Below are 18,457 nucleotides of genomic sequence, written 5' to 3'. Positions count from 1 at the left end.
AGACCAAGGAATTTATGATTGCGCTAGACCTCAAGGATGCGTACTTACACATTCCAATTTGGCAGCCTCATCAGAAATTCTTACGATTTGCAATACGCCAGAACCATTACCAGTTTCAGGCTCTGCCGTTTGGCCTGTCATCAGCGCCTCGGGTATTCACCAAAGTAATGTCTGTGATGATAGCTCACCTCAGATCCCTGGGAGTGACGATAGTTCCGTATTTAGACGATCTGCTCATCAAAGCTCCGTCTCAACAGATACTTACCCAACATGCGCTGCTAACTTACAATGTATTGGTTCACCACGGTTGGATTGTCAATTTCAAGAAATCACATCTGATTCCGTCTCAACGCCTTCAGTTCCTAGGTATGATTCTCGATACGGTCAATCAAAGGATTTACCTACCACAACAGAAAGTACAAATGCTACGCCATCTAGTACAATTAGTACTCAAACCACGCACAGTGTCGGTACACTTGTGCATTCGCCTGTTAGGCACAATGGTGGCAGCTTTCGAGGCGCTTCAGTTCGGGAGATTTCACTCTCGTCCATTTCAGCTGAACGTGCTTGCCCAGTGGTCGGGCTCGCATCTGCAGATTCACCACAGAGTGAGGTTGTCACCAATAGCAAGAGTTTCTCTGCTATGGTGGCTCAAGGAACACAATTTAACCGCAGGAAGACGGTTCGGAGTTTGCAATTGGATAATTCTAACTACGGACGCCAGTCTCAGAGGTTGGGGAGCGGTAATTCAAAATTGTCAGCTCCAGGGTCTCTGGGCGGATCACGAAAAATTGCTGTCAATAAATGTTCTAGAACTCCGCGCGATTTTCAATGCGCTACGACAAGCGGTGCACATGGTTCGCTCTCAGCCTGTCCAAGTGCAGTCGGACAATGCGACAGCGGTCGCATACATCAACAAACAAGGAGGAACGAGAAGCCGCATGGCAATGCGGGAAGTAGCTCGAATCCTCAATTGGGCAGAATACCACCAGGTGATATTGTCGGCCGTGTTCATTCCGGGAGTGGACAACTGGGAAGCGGATTATCTCAGTCGTCGGGATCTTCACCCAGGCGAATGGTCATTAAATCCAGAAGTGTTTCACATGTTGGTTCAGCGATGGGGTTATCCTCAGGTGGACCTGATGGCATCTCGACACAATCATCAAACGCCCCAGTATGTGTCCAGAACAAGAGATCCAAAGGCAGTCGCGGTGGATGCTCTCACTGTCGCGTGGCCGTACAGTCTGGTGTATCTGTTTCCACCGTTTCCGCTGCTCCCTCTGGTGCTAAAACGGATCAAAAGAGAGTCGCTCACAGTCATACTAGTGGCGCCTCATTGGCCTCGGAGAGCTTGGTTCTCGGATCTTCGAGGATTACTCGCAGACGATCCGTGGCCGCTCCCGATACGTCCAGACCTGTTACAACAGGGTCCTTTTCTTTACCCCGATTTAGCGCGGCTGCGTTTGACGGGGTGGCTGTTGAGACCGCCCTCTTAAAAAGAGAGGGCATTCCAGATTCAGTTATACCAACCATGTTACGAGCTAGAAAGCCGGTTACGGCAGCTCATTATTACAGAATATGGCGAGCCTATATAGGTTGGTGTGAAGCTCGGAAATTTCCGACATCAGCTTTCAAGTTATGCCGCCTTTTGTTGTTTCTACAATCAGGCTTAGATGGAGGATTGCGTTTATCTACACTAAAGGTGCAGGTATCTGCTTTGTCAATTTACTTTCAAAGACGATTGGCTCTATTGCCGTCTATACGCACCTTTCTCCAAGGTGTAATCAGGGTACAGCCTCCTTTCATTCCACCTACAGCGCCATGGGACTTGAATCTGGTTTTGGAGTTCTTACAGTCTTCATATTTTGAACCCTTACAACAAGTGGATATAAAGTTTCTCACTTGGAAAACAATTTTTCTCTTAGCCTTAGCTTCGGCAAGGCGTGTTTCGGATTTGGGTGCCTTGTCATGCAAGCCACCGTATTTGGTGTTTCATGATGACAGAGCGGAACTTCGGACGAATCCCGCCTTCTTACCAAAGGTAGTGTCATCTTTTCACATCAATCAACCAATAGTAGTTCCTGTGTTGACAGCACATTCCGGAACTCTGGATGTGGTTCGCGCATTACGCGTTTATGTATCCCGAACGTCTTCAGTTCGTAAGACGGATACGTTATTTGTTCTCTATGATGCTGCCAAGATGGGTTGGCCAGCATCTAAACAAACTTTATCCAGATGGATAAAACTGACCATACGCCAGGCTTACCTTCATGCTAGGTTACAACCGCCTACGTCAGTAACCGCTCATTCCACACGTTCTGTGGGAACTTCATGGGCAGCTGGTCGTGGGGCTTCTGCGACGCAGCTTTGCCGGGCGGCTACATGGTCTTCAGTGCACACGTTTGTGCGCTTTTACAAGTTTGATACTTTTGCGGCATCAGCATCTAGCTTTGGCCGCCTAGTGTTACAAGTGCCAAACTGCTCTCCCGCCCACGGGGGAAGCTTTGGTACGTCCCAAGAGTACTCCAGTGACCCCTAGTGGATGAAAAAGAAAATAGGATTTTGATACTTACCAGGTAAATCCTTTTCTTTGAATCCATAGGGGTCACTGGACGCCCACCCAGAGCAGTTTACTTACTTGGGGTTAGTTCTGAGGATCTTATGGTAACACATTTTCACCGACTGGTTCAAGTTACAAGTGCTGGTTAGGGTGTCAACTGTTAGTTGTCAGTAACGTTATGGGTTAACTTCGTTATTGTCAGTTATGTTATATGTAATACTCCATTATTAACCTCTCTTAATTCCTGTTCGGCTCAGTAAAAAACACTGAGTAAGTGCTCGGGGATATGGAGGGGTGGAGTGTTACTAAATTTAAATATTCAGTGCTGTGTTCCTACGGAAGCCCGTCCATATCCCAAGAGTACTCCAGTGACCCCTATGGATTCAAAGAAAAGGATTTACCTGGTAAGTACCAAAATCCTATTTTCTTTGAATCCATAGGGGGCACTGGACGCCCACCCAGAGCAGTTTTACCTGGGTTGTTGTAAGCTCAAGGGAGCTTAGTGAACAAATTTAACTTGGATGGTATTAAGCTCGAAGGAGCTTAGGGTAACACATTTTCACCAATTGGCTCAAATTATAAAGTTCTATCGGTTAAGGTGTCAACTGTTTAGTTGACAATAAGGTTACGGATCAACTTTGTGGTTGTCCGTTATGTTATAGGGATTCTCCATTGTCAACCTCTCTATATCCTGTTCGCTCAGTAAAAAACACTGGCAAAGTACACTGAGGTACTTGGGGATATGGAGGGGGGGGGGGGGGGAGTCCTAAATTTGAATATTCAGTGCCTTTGTTCGGCTCCGCCCGTCCATATCCCAAGAGTACTCCAGTGCCCCCTATGGATTCAAAGAAAAGGATTTACCTGGTAAGTACCAAAATCCTATTTTCGATTACCTCGTCTGTTGTCTTTCTTCATGGTCTGACTAAAGGATTTTGTCTTTCTTCCCTTTTTAAAGGATAAGTTTTGGTATTGTCTGTACTTTTTCAGAAAAAATTGTCTCTCATCCCGGAGGTCCAGACGCTCCTTCAAGGTGTGATCAGGATCCAACCTCTGTTCCCTCCCCCGGGAATTATATTTGGTTTTTCAGGCTCTCCAGAAGCCTCCGTTTGAGCCACTGGAAACTGTTGAATTGCAGTTTCTTCCTCTGAACGTGGATTTTCTTTTGGCCGTTGTGTCGGCCAGACGTGTTTCAGAGTTAGCTGCGCTTTTTTGCAAACCACCTTTGTTAGTTTTTCACGAAGATCGAGTAGTCTTATGTATGAAGCCTTCCTGTTTGCCAAAGGTTGTCTGCTTTCCATTTGAATCAGGACATAGTGCTTCCAGCGTTTGTTCCAGAATCTTATGGAAAGGATTGTCATTTGATGTTGTTAGGGCCTTGCGCATTTATTTGTCCACTACAGTCTATTTGTCATACAGATACCTTGTCTGTTTTGATTGATTGCACCCAAACGTGGCTGGCCAGCCTCGAAAAACACTGTAGCACGTTGGGTAGACTCTATTTGGCAGGCCCATGTCTCTTCTGCATTGCTGGTTCCTTACTCCCTGAGGGCTCATTCGACTAGGACTGTTAGGGCCTCCTGGGTTGTTTGCGAAGGTGTTTTGGTTGAGCAGCTGTATAGAGCGGCAACTTGGTCTTCCGTGCATACTTCACTAAGTTTTACCATTTCTTTTTCATCCACTAGGGGTCACTGGAGTACTCTTGGGATATGGACGGCGTAGCAGAACAAAGGCACTGAATATTTAAATTTAGAACTCTCCACCCCTCCATATCCCAGAGTACCTCAGTGTACGACCTCAGTGTTTTTTCGGTGCTCACAGCACTAACATCGGCTTGTGGGAGTTCCCACACTTGTGGAAGATTTTATTAATTTTTCATTTTTATTTTTACACTTCCCTTCCCAGTTTCTAGAAAAACATGGGTCCGGGATGGTGCCGCTGCAAGGCAGCGCATGGCGTGTCGGTCCTCACAAAGAGCACCCTCACAGCCACAGGCAGCCTACTGTCTCCTGCAAGCTGGACGGAGCTTACAGATAGAAGCCCCGTCGCAGCCATGACTGGAGACATGATCAGATAAGGTAGGCTGGGGAACGGGACGGTCAGCGCAGGCTGCCGCCCGCTATGTGGGGTATTGTAATGCCGCTTCCGCCGCTCATACATCCGCCAGTCAGACGCCCCAGCCGCTCCATACGGCAGCCGCTCCGTCCGGCCATCCCAGCCGCTACGTCCGGCCGCCCAGCATGCCAGAACCGGCGCCGCTCCGTCCACCCGCAGACAGCGCTAAGAGTGACAACGGGCCGCCGCTCCGTCCGGCCGCCTAGCAACGGCCACCCGCAGACGCTCCGTCAGTCACCAGCAGAAGCAACGGAGCGCTCCTGGTGACCTCCGCTGCTCGGCAAAAGCCTCCCTGCAAGAATTCCCTGGCTTCCCGCTGAGACACAGCGTTACAGGGAGCACGGGGGGAAGGGGGGCGGTGGAATCTGGCGGATTACAGCGGCAAGGTGATGTAAAATATTCACTAGATAATAATGATGGTGAGGCATGTATTGTAACACTGCAGGCATGTATTGTAACATGCCCTGTGATTATTACTGTATAATAGGCTATTTAGCCTATATTAATATTATCACTGTATAATACGCTATGAGCCTATATTAATGTCTGTGAAGAGCATATATATATTTATTCACACTAGAGCATGTGTTGTACCCTGCTTGTGATTATCATTGTATAATAGGCTATATTAACACTGAAACAATTGTTCTGTGATTATCAGGGTCAGCATGGCATTGGGGCCATTTTAACCATGCTTCCTGTTGTTTTACAGTTGTAATTCCGGAACATTCCTGCCATACATCTCTACGCCACCAGAGGCGCAGGGGTGTTAGTGGGAATTTTTGGTTCTGGTTTCACATAGGCTGCCCATGTGAACTGCTTTTCAGCCAGAAATAAATATATATTACACACCTTCAGATAATAACTTTACTAAGTCGTGCAGGTGTCTGTCCGTTGCCTATTGTGGTGTCTGTATGCATAGGGAGTAAGGCTCCAGCGCAGACTAAAAATACTTTTAAACGAGACATAAATCTACCACATGTTCACTATGTGTGTAGGCTTTCAGAATCCCAGATCCTATGTTAAACATTGGCAATTCAAATTAACTCCGCTCGACAAGAGCGGTAAGATCGACGGAAGTTATTCCGCAAGCTCTAATGAAGGAGTCTTTCCAAAGGTACAATTTTCCTTTGAGTACCAAGGTGTTAATTTAACTGGTCTTATAATTTAATGCAGTCGGATAATTCTATGTCACGCCTCACATTAAACCAGCACAGATAGTGCGGGGTTTGGGCAATCATACATTGCTAATGACCAGTGAGTGAGTCAATGTCTCGAATTTACAGAGACTAAGGAGACTCTAACATCTAATCCGTCGAATTTAATAAACAACAGATTTTCAATGAATTTCTTCTTTAGAATATCTGACTAAGATTTAAGTCTATTTACCCGTTTCCACATCTAAGTGGGAGAATCCACCATTGGTGAATTCGTCTGTGTCAAACATTATAAACACCCAAGATACATTTGGCTCACTAGGCGCTCTATGTATGGAAACAATGACGATCACGTTTCACTTATCGTTAATACAAAGCGCCAGAGTATCTCTGTAAAGCTTCTGCTGACGGCTGTTACCTCGATTCTCGCTTTTTAGCGTCGCTAGTTTCAGCACGACAAGGCCAGAAGTTGTTTAATAAATTTCAAAACGAAAGTCTTTAGAATCCAGTCTTTTCAAGGCTGTGGTACAAGTCAAGATTTGTAACACCAGGGTGCTAAAGTCAACAAGACAGTGGCTTGACGACCTCTTAGGCCATCTCGAATTTCCAATTGTTGAAGCGCGCCTTTACACATATGCCGGGTTTCCAAACATCCACTCATGGATATATCCGCTATTTAAAGGTTAAAATACTGCCTCTGTCGGACGAAATTAAGAGTTTCTTTATCATCCACTAGGGGTCACTGGAGTACTCTTGGGATATGGACGGGCGTAGCCGAACAAAGGCACTGAATATTTAAATTTAGGACTCTTCCCCCCTCCATATCCCCGAGTACCTCAGTGTACGACGTCAGTGTTTTTTCGGTGCTCACAGCACGAACATCGGCTTGTGGGATTCCCACACTTGGATGGAAGATTTTTCATTTTGATTTTTAATTTTTAATTTTACACTTAGCACATCCCTTCCCAGTTCTGGAAAAACATGGGTCCGGGATAGTGCCGCTGCACGGGCAGCGCATGGCGTGTCGGTCCTCACAAAGAGCACCCTCACAGCCACAGACAGCCCACTGCTTCTACAAAGAGCAGCCAGGACTAGGGAGCTGGACGGAGCTTGCACAGAAGAAGCCCGTCGCAGCCATAGATCACTGGAGCTGGACGGAGCTTACACATAGAAGCCCGTCACAGCCAGGACTACAGAGCTGAACGGAGCTTACACAAAGAAGCCACGTTGCAGCCAGGACTACAGAATGACTCACACTGAAGCTGGACGGAGCTTACACAGAGAAGCCCCGTCACAGCCATGAGTCACATCAATGAAGCTGGACGGAGCTTACACAGAAGAAGCCCCGTCACAGCCATGACTCAGTTCACTGAAACTGGACGGAGCTTACACAGAAGAAGCCCCGTCACAGCCAGGAGTTACAGGACGTCGCAAAGGTAGGCTGGGGATCGGGGCGGTCAGCGCAGGCTGCCGCCCCGCTATGTAGGGGTTAAAAGTGCCTCGCGCTCATACTGAGCTCCGTCCGGCTGCACAGCAGGGGGAGCTCAGACGCGCTATGCCCAGCCGCTACGCAGAGCGCTCCGTTCGGCCGCACAGCACGTGGCTGCTCTCCCCACTCAGAGACAGCAGAGCAGGGGGAAAACAATACTTATTAGCCGCTCCGTCCGGCCGTCCGTGTTTTCCAGCGGTGGAAAGCGCTCCAGGCACGCCGCTGATCTCCCCACTCAGGCGCCCTCCCAACGGCCACAGCAGACCTCCGTGCAGGTGATGATCTCTTCTCAGAGGCTGTCGGCCGCCGCAGCAGTCTCAGTACAGAGACGGTGGGGGGAAGAGACCCGGTGGAAGCTGGCAGGTTAAATATATGTAGAAGATATTTATGAGAATGTCCTGACAGTAATAGGCTTTTGAGCCTATATATATTGTAGATAGGCTTTTGAGCCTATATATATATTAAATATATATATATTTATCTATATTACTGTCTGTGAGGCAGTATAATAGGCTTTTGAGCCTATATATAATGGAAATAGGCTTTTGAGCCTATATATTAATGGCTGTTATTAACATTGTAAAAAGGCTATTGAGCCTATATTGATGCTGTATAAATATATTAATCTGGAATATATATATATATATATATTTATTCATAGAGCATGTGTTGTACCCGGCCTGTGATTATACTGTATAATAGGCTATATTAACACGGGAACATTTGTAATTTGTTCTGTGATTATCAGGGTCAGCATGGCAAAGGGGCCATTTTAACCATTCTTCCTGTTGTTTTCCAGTTTGTAATTCTGGAACATTCCTGCCCTACATCTCTAAGCCACCAGAGGCGCAGGGGTGTTAGTGGGAATTTTTGGTCAGCATAAGTTAGCCATGTAAACTGTATTTCTACATAGTTCTAGAACATTCCTGCCCTACATCTCTAAGCCACCAGAGGCGCAGGGGTGTTAGTAGGAATTTGGTTCGGGTTTCATATGCCATGTCAACTGCTTTTCACATAAAGATTACTCTGGTTTCTCTTCACAGCGAATAAATCTTTCGTTTTTTACTAAAGATTTCCGTAGAGAGAAACAACCATGAGTTTAATATAAATATGCTGTTCAGCAATAAAATATATATATGACATAATAATGTCATAAGGCGTGCAATGTCTGTCCGTTGCCTATTGTGTTGTCTGTCTGCATAGCGAGTAAGGCTCTAGCGCAGACCAAAAATAATTTTAAAGTCCTATTTTAAGCATTGGCAATTCAAATAAACATCGGAGTCTCGGAAGTTATTCCGCCAGCTCTAACAAAAGACAGTCTTTCCAAAGGGCCAATTTCCCTTTGGGTACCACAGTGTTTATTTAACTGGTCTTATAATTTAATGCACGATTCTATGTCAAATCTCACACCGATAACTTCGAGGGAGAAGGGTACATTAGACCAGCACTCAGATAGTGCTGGGTTGTTGCCAACATACATTGCTTAATTACAGTGAGTCAATGTCTCCATTTTTACACTTAGTAGACTTTGACCACTATTTAATCGTTTCCAAGATGACGCCATCCGCCATTGGTAAATGCGTCTGTGTCAAACATTATAAAGACCCAAGAAACATTTGGGTCACTAGACTATGTATGGAAACAATGAGATTACTGTTAAAAGAAGCTGCAGAGTATATCTGTAAAGCTTCTTCTAACGACGGTATGTCGATTCTCACTTTTCATCGTCGCTAGTTCAGCACGACAAGGCCACAGCGTGTTGGTCCTAAATTTGATATTCAGCCATTACCGCATCCAGTATCAAAACGGAATACTTGTGCCGGCGTTTAATCCCTTTAGACTTCAGTTTTCAAGGCGGTGGTACAAAACACTAACGCCTTGTAACGACAGGACGCTACGCTATGGTCAGCAAGCAAGTAGTTTGATGACCTCTTTTCCAATTGTGGAAGCGCGTCTTTACATGTTCCTTTGCGAGGTGTCCAGACTTCAACTCATGGAGGTCTCAGCTAGATACAGATTAAAGGACATGACTGCCTCAGTCGAACGGTTTGGCAGGTTGCCATTTAGTCTCTGCTGGGTTTCAGCTGTCTTTATAATACAGGCAGTAGTACAACAACAGAGTTAGGGTTGCTTATTCCCCTCTGTTTGGGGTAACAAATCCATACAGCTCCGTCGCAGTTTCAATCAGCAAGTCACTTACTGCAGTTTGAAAATGGATTTGCTGCGGTTAGTATTGGCATATTGGAGCCACAAAATTGCATACTTGCACTTGATCTTCACAATGCGTATATACCCATTCCGGTTTGTTCATCACAGGTTTTAGCGTTTGCAAATCGCCACAACCATTAACCATTTCAGGTCTACCGTTTCTTATACTCTGGTATTTACCAAAGTGATGTTGGAAGATGATAGTTCATCTCACATAAGAACTCTGTCGCAACAGAGTTTCTCTATCTTAGACGATCTGCTCATAAGAACTCTGTCTCAACAAAGTTCCTCTAACTTGCGCTACTAATGTATACTGCGGTGGCAGATCACGTTCAAAATATAATTCCGTCTAGACGTTTTTAATTCCTAGGTAAGATTATAAATACGCTAAATCAAAGACATTTACCAAATGTACATCTAGTAATTAGTGCAAATCACGCACACTAACGGTACATTGGTGTATTCACCTGTTAAGATAATAATGCGTTTCAAAGCGATTTAGTTCGCCGCCTTTCACTCGCGGTTCCCACAGAGGGGCGAGGGTGTATAATACTCTGGACGAGAGTCACAGAGGTTCAGGAGTTGTAGTTTACAAAAGATCAGCGACAGGTTCTAAAACACGATAGATTGCTGTCGATAAATGTCCTGGAACTACGTGAATTTTACAATGCACTACATGCTTCGCTTTCAGTCTGACCACGGGCAGTCAGACAACGCAACGGCAGTTGCATACAGAGAACCAAAAAAGCCGCATGGCAATGAGGCAGGTAACTCGAATCCTCAATGGCTCTGAACACCATTATGGGAAAATGTCAATAGATTATTCCGTGAGTGGACATCTGTTAGACAGATGATCTCAACCGTCAGAATTTGGATCCTGAAAACTGGACATTAAATCCAGAGGTGTTTCATATGTGAGTCCACAGAAGGGGGTTACCCTCAGGTATACATGATGGCATCGCCACAATTACAAAAGCTCAGTATGTCTACAAAACAACAGATCACAAGGGCAGTGGCGGTGGTGTCTCTCACATTCATGTGGTCATTCACCATCGTGTATCTGGCTCCACAATTTTCCGCTGCTCTCTCCGTTGTCAAAACGGATCATAAGGCAGTTCGTCACAGTCATACTGGTGGTATCTCATGGGTTTCGGAGAAGTTGCTTCTCGAATTTCCAAGGAATATTTGCACACGATCTTGGCCGCTCATAATACGTCCAACCTGTTACATCAGGGAACGTTCTTTTACCCATAGTTACTTATGTACCTATTACCTATGTACCGCAGCTGCGGTTGATGGGGTGAGGGTTCAGATCGCCCTCTTAAGAAATAGAGCATTACAGTGTCGGTTATACCAACCATGTTACGAGCTAGTAGGCCGCTTAAGGCAGCTCATTATTACAAAATTTTGTGTGCTTACATAGGTTGTAAACCTCGGAAGTTTCCAACATCATCCTTCAAGTTACCCGTATTCTGTTAAACGGGGTGGGATGGAAAACTGTGTTGATCTGCACTAAGAGTGCAGGTATCTGTGTGGTAACCTTATTTTCAAAGACGTTTGCCTCTATTTGCGTCTGTACACATCTTTCTACAAGGTGTCATCAAAGTTCAGACTCTATTTATCCCACCTACAGCGCCAGGCGACTTGAGGTTGGGTTCAGATTTCTTACAGTTTTCATATTTTGAACCCTTACAACAAATGGGAATTAAGTTTCTCATTTTGGAAAACATTTTTCTTCTAGACTTGGCTTCGGCAAGGGTTTTGTTTTCATATTTGGGTGCCTTGTATTCCAAGCCACCGTATTTGAGTTTTCTCATGACAAAGCAGATCTTCGGACGAATTCCGCTTTCGTATTCTTCACATCAATATACCAATAGTGGTTCCTGTGTGGACAGCACATTCTAGAATTCTGAATGTGGTACACGCATTACGCGTTTATATATGTCCCGAACGTCAACAGTACGTGATATGAATACGTTGTTTGTTCTCTATGATACTGCCAACTGGGGTTAGCCAGTTTCTCAGCAGATATTATCCAGTTGGATAATAATAATGACTACAAGTCAGGCTTACTTTAAGGCTAAGTTACAATCGCCTACGTCAGTAATAGCTCATCCCACAGGTTCTGTGGGAATGTCAGACCCAGCGGGTCGTGGAGCGTCTACGACGCGGCTACATAGCCTTCATGTGCACCACGTTTGTGCACGTTTACACGTTATGAATGGTGGCGCCATCAGCATCTAGCTTTGGGCTGCCTACTGTTACAAGTATCAAACAGCTCTCCCGCCCACGAGGGAAGCTTTGGTACGTCCCAAGAGTACTCCAGTGACCCCTAGTGGATGATAAAGAAAATAGGGTTTTGGTACTTACCAGGTAAATCCTTTTCTTTGAATCCATAGGGGGCACTGGACGCCCACCCAGAGCAGTTTTACCTGGGTTGTTTTAAGCTCAAGGGAGCTTAGTGAACACGTTTTACTTGGGTGGTATTAAGCTCAAAGGAGCTTATGGTAACACATTTTCACCGATTGGTTCAAATTATAAAGTTCTATCGGTTATGGGTCAACCGGTTAGTTGACAGTACAGTTATAGGTCAACTTTGTTGTTGTCCGTTATGTTATAGGTATTCTCCATTGTCAACCTCTCTATATATAGTTCCTGTTCGCTCAGTAAAAAACACTGACGTCGTACACTGAGGTACTCGGGGATATGGAGGGGGGAAGAGTCCTAAATTTAAATATTCAGTGCCTTTGTTCGGCTACGCCCGTCCATATCCCAAGAGTACTCCAGTGCCCCCTATGGATTCAAAGAAAAGGATTTACCTGGTAAGTACCAAAATCCTATTTTTGGCAGGTTGCCATTCAGTCTCTGCTGTTTTCAGCTGTTTTTATTTCCAGCCATGGTACACCAACAGAGTCAGGGTTACTTATTCCCCTCTGTTTGGCGTAACGAAACCAGAGGGCTCCGTCGCAGTCTCAATCAGCAAGTCACTTACTGCAGTTTGGAAAATGGAATTTCTGCGGTTAGTATTTGCATAATTGGAGCCACAAAAAGGCACAATTGCGCTTGATCTTCAATACCCATTCCGGTTTGGTCACCGCATCACAGGTTCTAGAGTTTTGCAAAACGCCACAACCATTAACCATTTCATCTACCGTTTGGCTTCTTGTCAACGCCTCGGGTATTTACCAAAGTGATGTTTGTGATGATAGCTCATCTCAGAGCCCTGCCAGTGACAATCGTTCCATACTTAGACGATCTGCTCATAAGAACTCTGTCTCAACAGAGATTCTTCTTACTGGCGCTACTAACGTACACCATGGTGGCAGGTCAAGTTCAAAAAGCAATCGCATCTAATTCCGTCTCAACGACTTCAATTCCTAGGTATGATTATAAATACGGTAAATCAAAGACATTTACTTACTACACCAGCAAGAACAAATATACCAGCTAGTACAATTAGTGCAAAAGCCACGCACACTAGCGGTACATTGGTGTATTCGCCTATTAGGAACAATAATGTGTTTTCAAAGCGCGTTAATTCGCTGGCCTTCTCTCGCGTTTCCCACAGGGGGGCGAGGGTGTATATACTCTGGACGAGAGTCTCAGAGGTTGAGGAGTTGTAGTTAAAAGCAGCGACAGGGGTTCTAAAACGGATCACGACAGATTGCTGTCTATAAATGTCCTGGAACTCCGTGCAATTTACAATGCACTACATGCTTTGCTTTCAGTCTGTCCAAGTACAGTCAGACAACGCAACGGGAGTTGCATATACATCAGGGAGGACCAAGAAGCCACATGGCAATGCGGCAGGTAGCTTGAATCCTCAATTGCCCAGAACACCATTAGGAGGTGATGTCGCCAGGGTTCATTCCGGAAGTGAATATCTGTTAGACAGATGATCTCACCCGTCGGGATTTATATCCTGAAAACTGGGCATTCAATCCAGAGGTGTTTCATATGTGAGTCCACAGAAGGGGTTACCCTCAGGTATACATGATGGCATCTCGCCACAATTACAAACGCTCAGTATGTGTACAAAACGATAGATCACAAGGGCAGTGGCGGTGGAGGTTCTCACATTCGTGTGGTCATTCAGCATCGTGTATCTGGCTCCACCAGTTTCCGCTGCTCTCTCCGTTGCTAAAACGGATCATAAGACAGTTCGTCACAGTCATATTGGTGATATCTCATGGGTTTCGGAGAGCTTGCTTCTCGAATCTCCAAGGAATACTTGCACACGATCTTGGCCCGCTCATAATACGTCCAACCTGTTACAACAGGGACCGTTCTTTTACCCCTAGTTACCTATGTACCTATTACCTATGTACCGCGGCTGCGGTGGACGGGGTGGGGGTTCAGACCGCCCTCTTAAGAAAAGAAATAGGGCATTACAGTATCGGTTATACCAACCATGTTACGAGCTAGTAAGCCGATTACGGCAGATCATTATTACAAAATTTGGTGTGCCTATATAGGTGGTGAAGCTCGGAAGTTTCCGACATCATCTTTCAAGTTACCCGTATTCTGTTATTTTACAAACTGGGTGGGATGGAGAACTGCGTTTATCTGCACTGAGGGTGCAGGTATCTGTGTGGTCAAGTTATTTTCAAAGACGTTTGACTCTATTGCGTCGGTACACACCTTTCTACAAGGTGTCATCAAAGTGCAGCCTCCATTTGTCCCACCTACAGTGCCAGGCGACTTGAGGTTGGGTTCAGATTTCTTACAGTTTTCGTATTTGAACCCTTACAACAAATGGGGATTACGTTTCTCACTTGGAAAACGTTTTTCTTCTAGCCTTAGCTTCGGCAAGGGTTTTGGTTTTATATTTGGGTGCCTTGTATTCCAAGCCACCGTATTTGAGTTTTCGCATGACAAAGCAGAACTTCGGACGAATTCCGATTTCTTATTCTTCACATCAATACACCAATAGTGGTTCCTGTGTTGACAGCACATTCTAGAATTCTAAATGTGGTACACGCATTACGCGTCTATATGTCCCGAACGTCTACAGTACGTAATACGGATACGTTGTTTGTTCTCTATGATGCTGCCAACTGGGGTTAGCCAGTTTCTCAGCAGACATTATCCAGTTGGATAAAAATGACTACAAGTCAGGCTTACTTTAAGGCTAAGTTACAGTCGCCTACGTCAGTAATAGCTCATCCCACAGGTTCTGTGGGAATGTCAGGACCAGCTGGTCGTGGAGCGTCTACGACGCGGCTACATAGCTTTCAGTGCACACGTTTGTGCACGTTTACACGTTATGAAACGGTTGCGGCATCAGCATCTAGATTTGGCCGCCTACTGTTACAAGTGCCAAACAGCTCTCCCGCCCACGAGGGAAGCTTTGGTACATCCCAAGAGTACTCCAGTGACCCCTAGTGGATGAAAAAGAAAATAGGATTTTGGTACTTACCAGGTAAATCCTTTTCTTTGAATCCATAGGGGGCACTGGACGCCCACCCAGAGCAGTTTTACCTGGGTTGTTTTAAGCTCAGAGGAGCTTATGGTAACACATTTTACCTGGTTTGTATTAAGCTCAGAGGAGCTTATGGTAACACAGTTTCACCGATTGGTTCAAAGTATAAAGGTCTATCGGTTATGGTGTCAACTGTTTAGTTGACAGTAACGTTATGGGTCAACTTTGTTGTTGTCCGTTATGTTATAGGAATTCTCCATTGTCAACCTCTCTATATAGTTCCTGTTCGCTCAGTAAAAAACACTGAGGTCGTACACTGAGGTACTCTGGGATATGGAGGGGTGGAGAGTTCTAAATTTAAATATTCAGTGCCTTTGTTCTGCTACGCCGTCCATATCCCAAGAGTACTCCAGTGCCCCCTATGGATTCAAAGAAAAGGATTTACCTGGTAAGTACCAAAATCCTATTTTTTATACTTCTGGTTTGGAGACTGCCTCTGTTTCACATTTTACGGACAGCTCTGCCGTCTGTTTCTCCCTTCTCCTCCTATTTAGCTTGCTTTGGGAAATCCCTTCAGTAAGTGCGCAGCGTCCCCCAGGTGGATGAAGAAGAAATAGGGAGTTTTGTTTATTTACCATACAATCTTTCTCCGATTCCATCTGGGGGACGCTGCGATCTCTCCAGTATTTTTGTCTGGTTTATTGGTTGTATTCGGTTCTGCCTAAACGTTAACTGAGGTAATTGATAGTCAAGCTGGTGGCAGGGGTTAGAGGGGAGAGGAGTTGGTTTCAATAGGTTCTGAGCCAAACTCCTTTCCCACACACTCTTAACACATCAATATCAGTGTGCAGCATCCCCCAGATGGAATCAGAGAAAGATTGTACGGTACGTAAACAAACATCCCTATTTTGCAGGTAAGGAATTCCTTGTTCCTAAAACGTGATATTTCTGTGACCTGTGCTCCTTTTTCTACATAGATGATGCCTCCAAGCTAAAACATTGCTAAAGTTTCCGACATTACAAAGCTGTCGAGGTTTTGACAACGGGTGTAGTATGGTATGCCGGGCTCCCGGCAACCAGCATACCGACGCCGGACGCTTGACCGCCGGCATACCAACAGCGTGGCGAGCGCAAATGAGCCCACTTGCGGGCTCGCTGCGCTTGCCACAGTGCTGGCACGGTAGTGCGCCGCCTTATTTATTCTCCCTCCAGGGTGGTCGCCCCCACGAGGGAGAAAGTGTTGGTATGCCGGCTGTCGGGATTCCGGCGCCGCTATACTGTGCGCCGGGATTCTGACAGTCGGCAACCTGAAGACCACCCATTGACAACCATAGTAGGAAAACGTAATAGGGAACTTTGTGTAGTTTATACTGTTATTTGAGAGGGGTCTTGTATGCGGGGGAGAGAGAGGGGGTTTGTATACAGGGCAGGAGAGGACTTTCTTGTAAATACCAAACATGCTCCAACAATTTGATGAATCGATGTTTCTGCAGTCCATTAATACAAAAGGGACTTTGGGGAAGATGTATTTATAGTCTGTATGGGGGGAGAAGTGGTATTGGTACACGTTATGTGCGCTGATGCCCCTTCCCCCATGTGTTTCTGTGCTGGTGTGTGCAAGGTGAAGCCCCTGTCTATATCTTCAAGATATCACACAGCTACCTGCAGTTATCCATTTTGACAGTTGCAGGTGTCTTTGCCCCACCTCCGCAGCAGGGACAGGGCTGCCCCCCCACCCTCCGCAGCAGGGACAGGGCTGCCCCCCCCACCCTCCGCAGCAGGGACAGGGCTGCCCCCCCCTGCAGCTGGGGCAGGGCTGTCCCCCCCCCACCCTCCGCAGCAGGGTCAGGGCTGTCCCCCCCACCCTCCGCAGCAGGGGCAGGGCTGGTGCCCCCATCCCTCCGCAGCAGGGGCAGGGCTGGTGCCCCCCACCCTTCGCAGCAGGGGCAGGGCTGGCCGTGAGATCCCACGATATTGGCAAGCTCTCACACATGCGCACTGCAGCCGGCTGGGCAGAGACTCCGTCCATCTACACTAAGCAGATGCAGTGTGCGCTCAGGCGGGGATCGCCAGGGAAGGGGGGGGGGGGGATGTTCCTTCAATCCGTGCCGCTATAATACAACTCCCCCATAATCTGGTTCCCCTGTTTGGGTAAGAACATGTTGGGAACTACCGGAGGGTGCGACTAATCATATTAATTTCTTCCTAGAAGCACGTGGTCCAGGAGCAAGGAACACCTGAGTCCTGAGGAACCCGGAGAACATGGAGTACAAGTTTAGGGTCCATTGTGTACATTTTATTTTCCATTTGTCAGTTACTGTTGTCAGTACAGATGTTTATGGTGTATAAAGCGCTCTATGTAGACATGAATAAATAATTTAATAGTCCTTTTGACTTTTATATTACTAGTCTTTCACATTGTCCCAATGGTGTTGGTTTCAGCAGCCAGAAGGGGAATTTAGACCAGGTCTCCTAGGGGTTTTTTTTTTTTTTGTAAAGTTTCTAAAACATGAAGGTGTTTCCCATAGTAACCAATCAGATTTTGTCTATCATTTTCTAGGATGCAATATAGAACAGATAGCTATGATCTGGTTGCTGTGGGTAACTCCACCACTTATTTGTTTTAGTAGCGTTAGTAAATCTACCCCTAGTGTCATGAACTTATTATTTTGTCAGGAAGTGATCTCCATGCAAGTACCTGTCGCACAAGTTGTGTGAGTGTGTGTGTGTCCGCACCCTGACGGAGATCGGTGGCGTTGAGCCTACACACGTTGCATTCTGCACAGCGGCTGCGTGTCCTAAATGTTACTATAACCATGGATTTTGATGGAAAATACTGTTGAAATTTTGGTCTTTAAGTTTTTAAGTAAAACATTTTACATGAAGTATTTTGTTTGAGCTCCATAGTGCGCGCTAGTGATGGCGCGGTCGGGGGGGCGGAGAAGGCTTCTCACCTTAGTTACACGGGAGCTGCAGGTGCCATTAATTATGGCTTTTTTTTTCTTTTCTTTTTTTTTTCTTGTTCTAGGTATATTTAGGTTTTCCCAGTTCAAGCTTTACACACGTTGCTTTGGCATTTTTGTGTATAATCCTCATGCAGTACTGTGCAAAATGAAAACCTGTAACAGCAAAGTGCGTTTATAAATAAAATAAAAGTGTTGAAAATCCCGCTTTTGTGATCTGTAGCAAATTTTTGGGGGGCGTAACTACTGAGAACTGAGCAGTCGTCACTTAAAGCTGCATAACCACATATATGTTGCATCCTACTAGCTCCTCTTCTGGCCCAGGTATTCCGCTCTGTGCATCCTCCACTTTTCCTGAGACTCCTCCCCTTGACGCAGCTCCACCCATAAAAACATAAGGTGTGGAGAGAGGGAAGACCGGATGCACTATACAATCATTACGGTAAATTAGATATTGTATTATGATTAAATCTCATAAGAGGTTGTTGGCATATAATGGCCAATAATATGGGTTTGCCCACTTCGTCAAGGTTACCTCTGTTGAGC

General features: G+C 45.8%; 1 protein-coding gene and 1 non-coding gene across 5 annotated transcripts in view; both read left to right on the top strand.

Annotated features, from left to right (window-relative positions):
• The window catches only part of ZNF638 (zinc finger protein 638), a 350,552-nt gene extending 332,435 nt beyond the window's left edge, over positions 1-18,117 (top strand). For 3 of the 4 annotated variants that reach the window (XM_063925291.1, XM_063925294.1, XM_063925293.1), the window contains exon 24: positions 17,158-18,117. In XM_063925291.1, the coding sequence (XP_063781361.1) occupies positions 17,158-17,189 (32 nt within the window). In that variant the 3' untranslated portion in view covers positions 17,190-18,117. The remainder of the gene's footprint in view (positions 1-17,157) is intronic. The other variant, XM_063925292.1, reaches the window with a different exon arrangement.
• Positions 8,340-8,460, top strand: LOC134932260 (U5 spliceosomal RNA). Its single transcript, XR_010179288.1, has one exon. It is a non-coding gene; the product is annotated as a U5 spliceosomal RNA (small nuclear RNA).
• Positions 18,118-18,457: the final 340 nt, after the last annotated feature.

This window comes from Pseudophryne corroboree, chromosome 1 (genome assembly GCF_028390025.1).
Source record: "Pseudophryne corroboree isolate aPseCor3 chromosome 1, aPseCor3.hap2, whole genome shotgun sequence".
Taxonomy (NCBI): Eukaryota; Metazoa; Chordata; class Amphibia; order Anura; family Myobatrachidae; genus Pseudophryne; species Pseudophryne corroboree.
The sequence above is the reverse complement of the archived record's forward strand: the minus strand, read 5'-3'. Positions and strand labels throughout refer to the sequence as shown.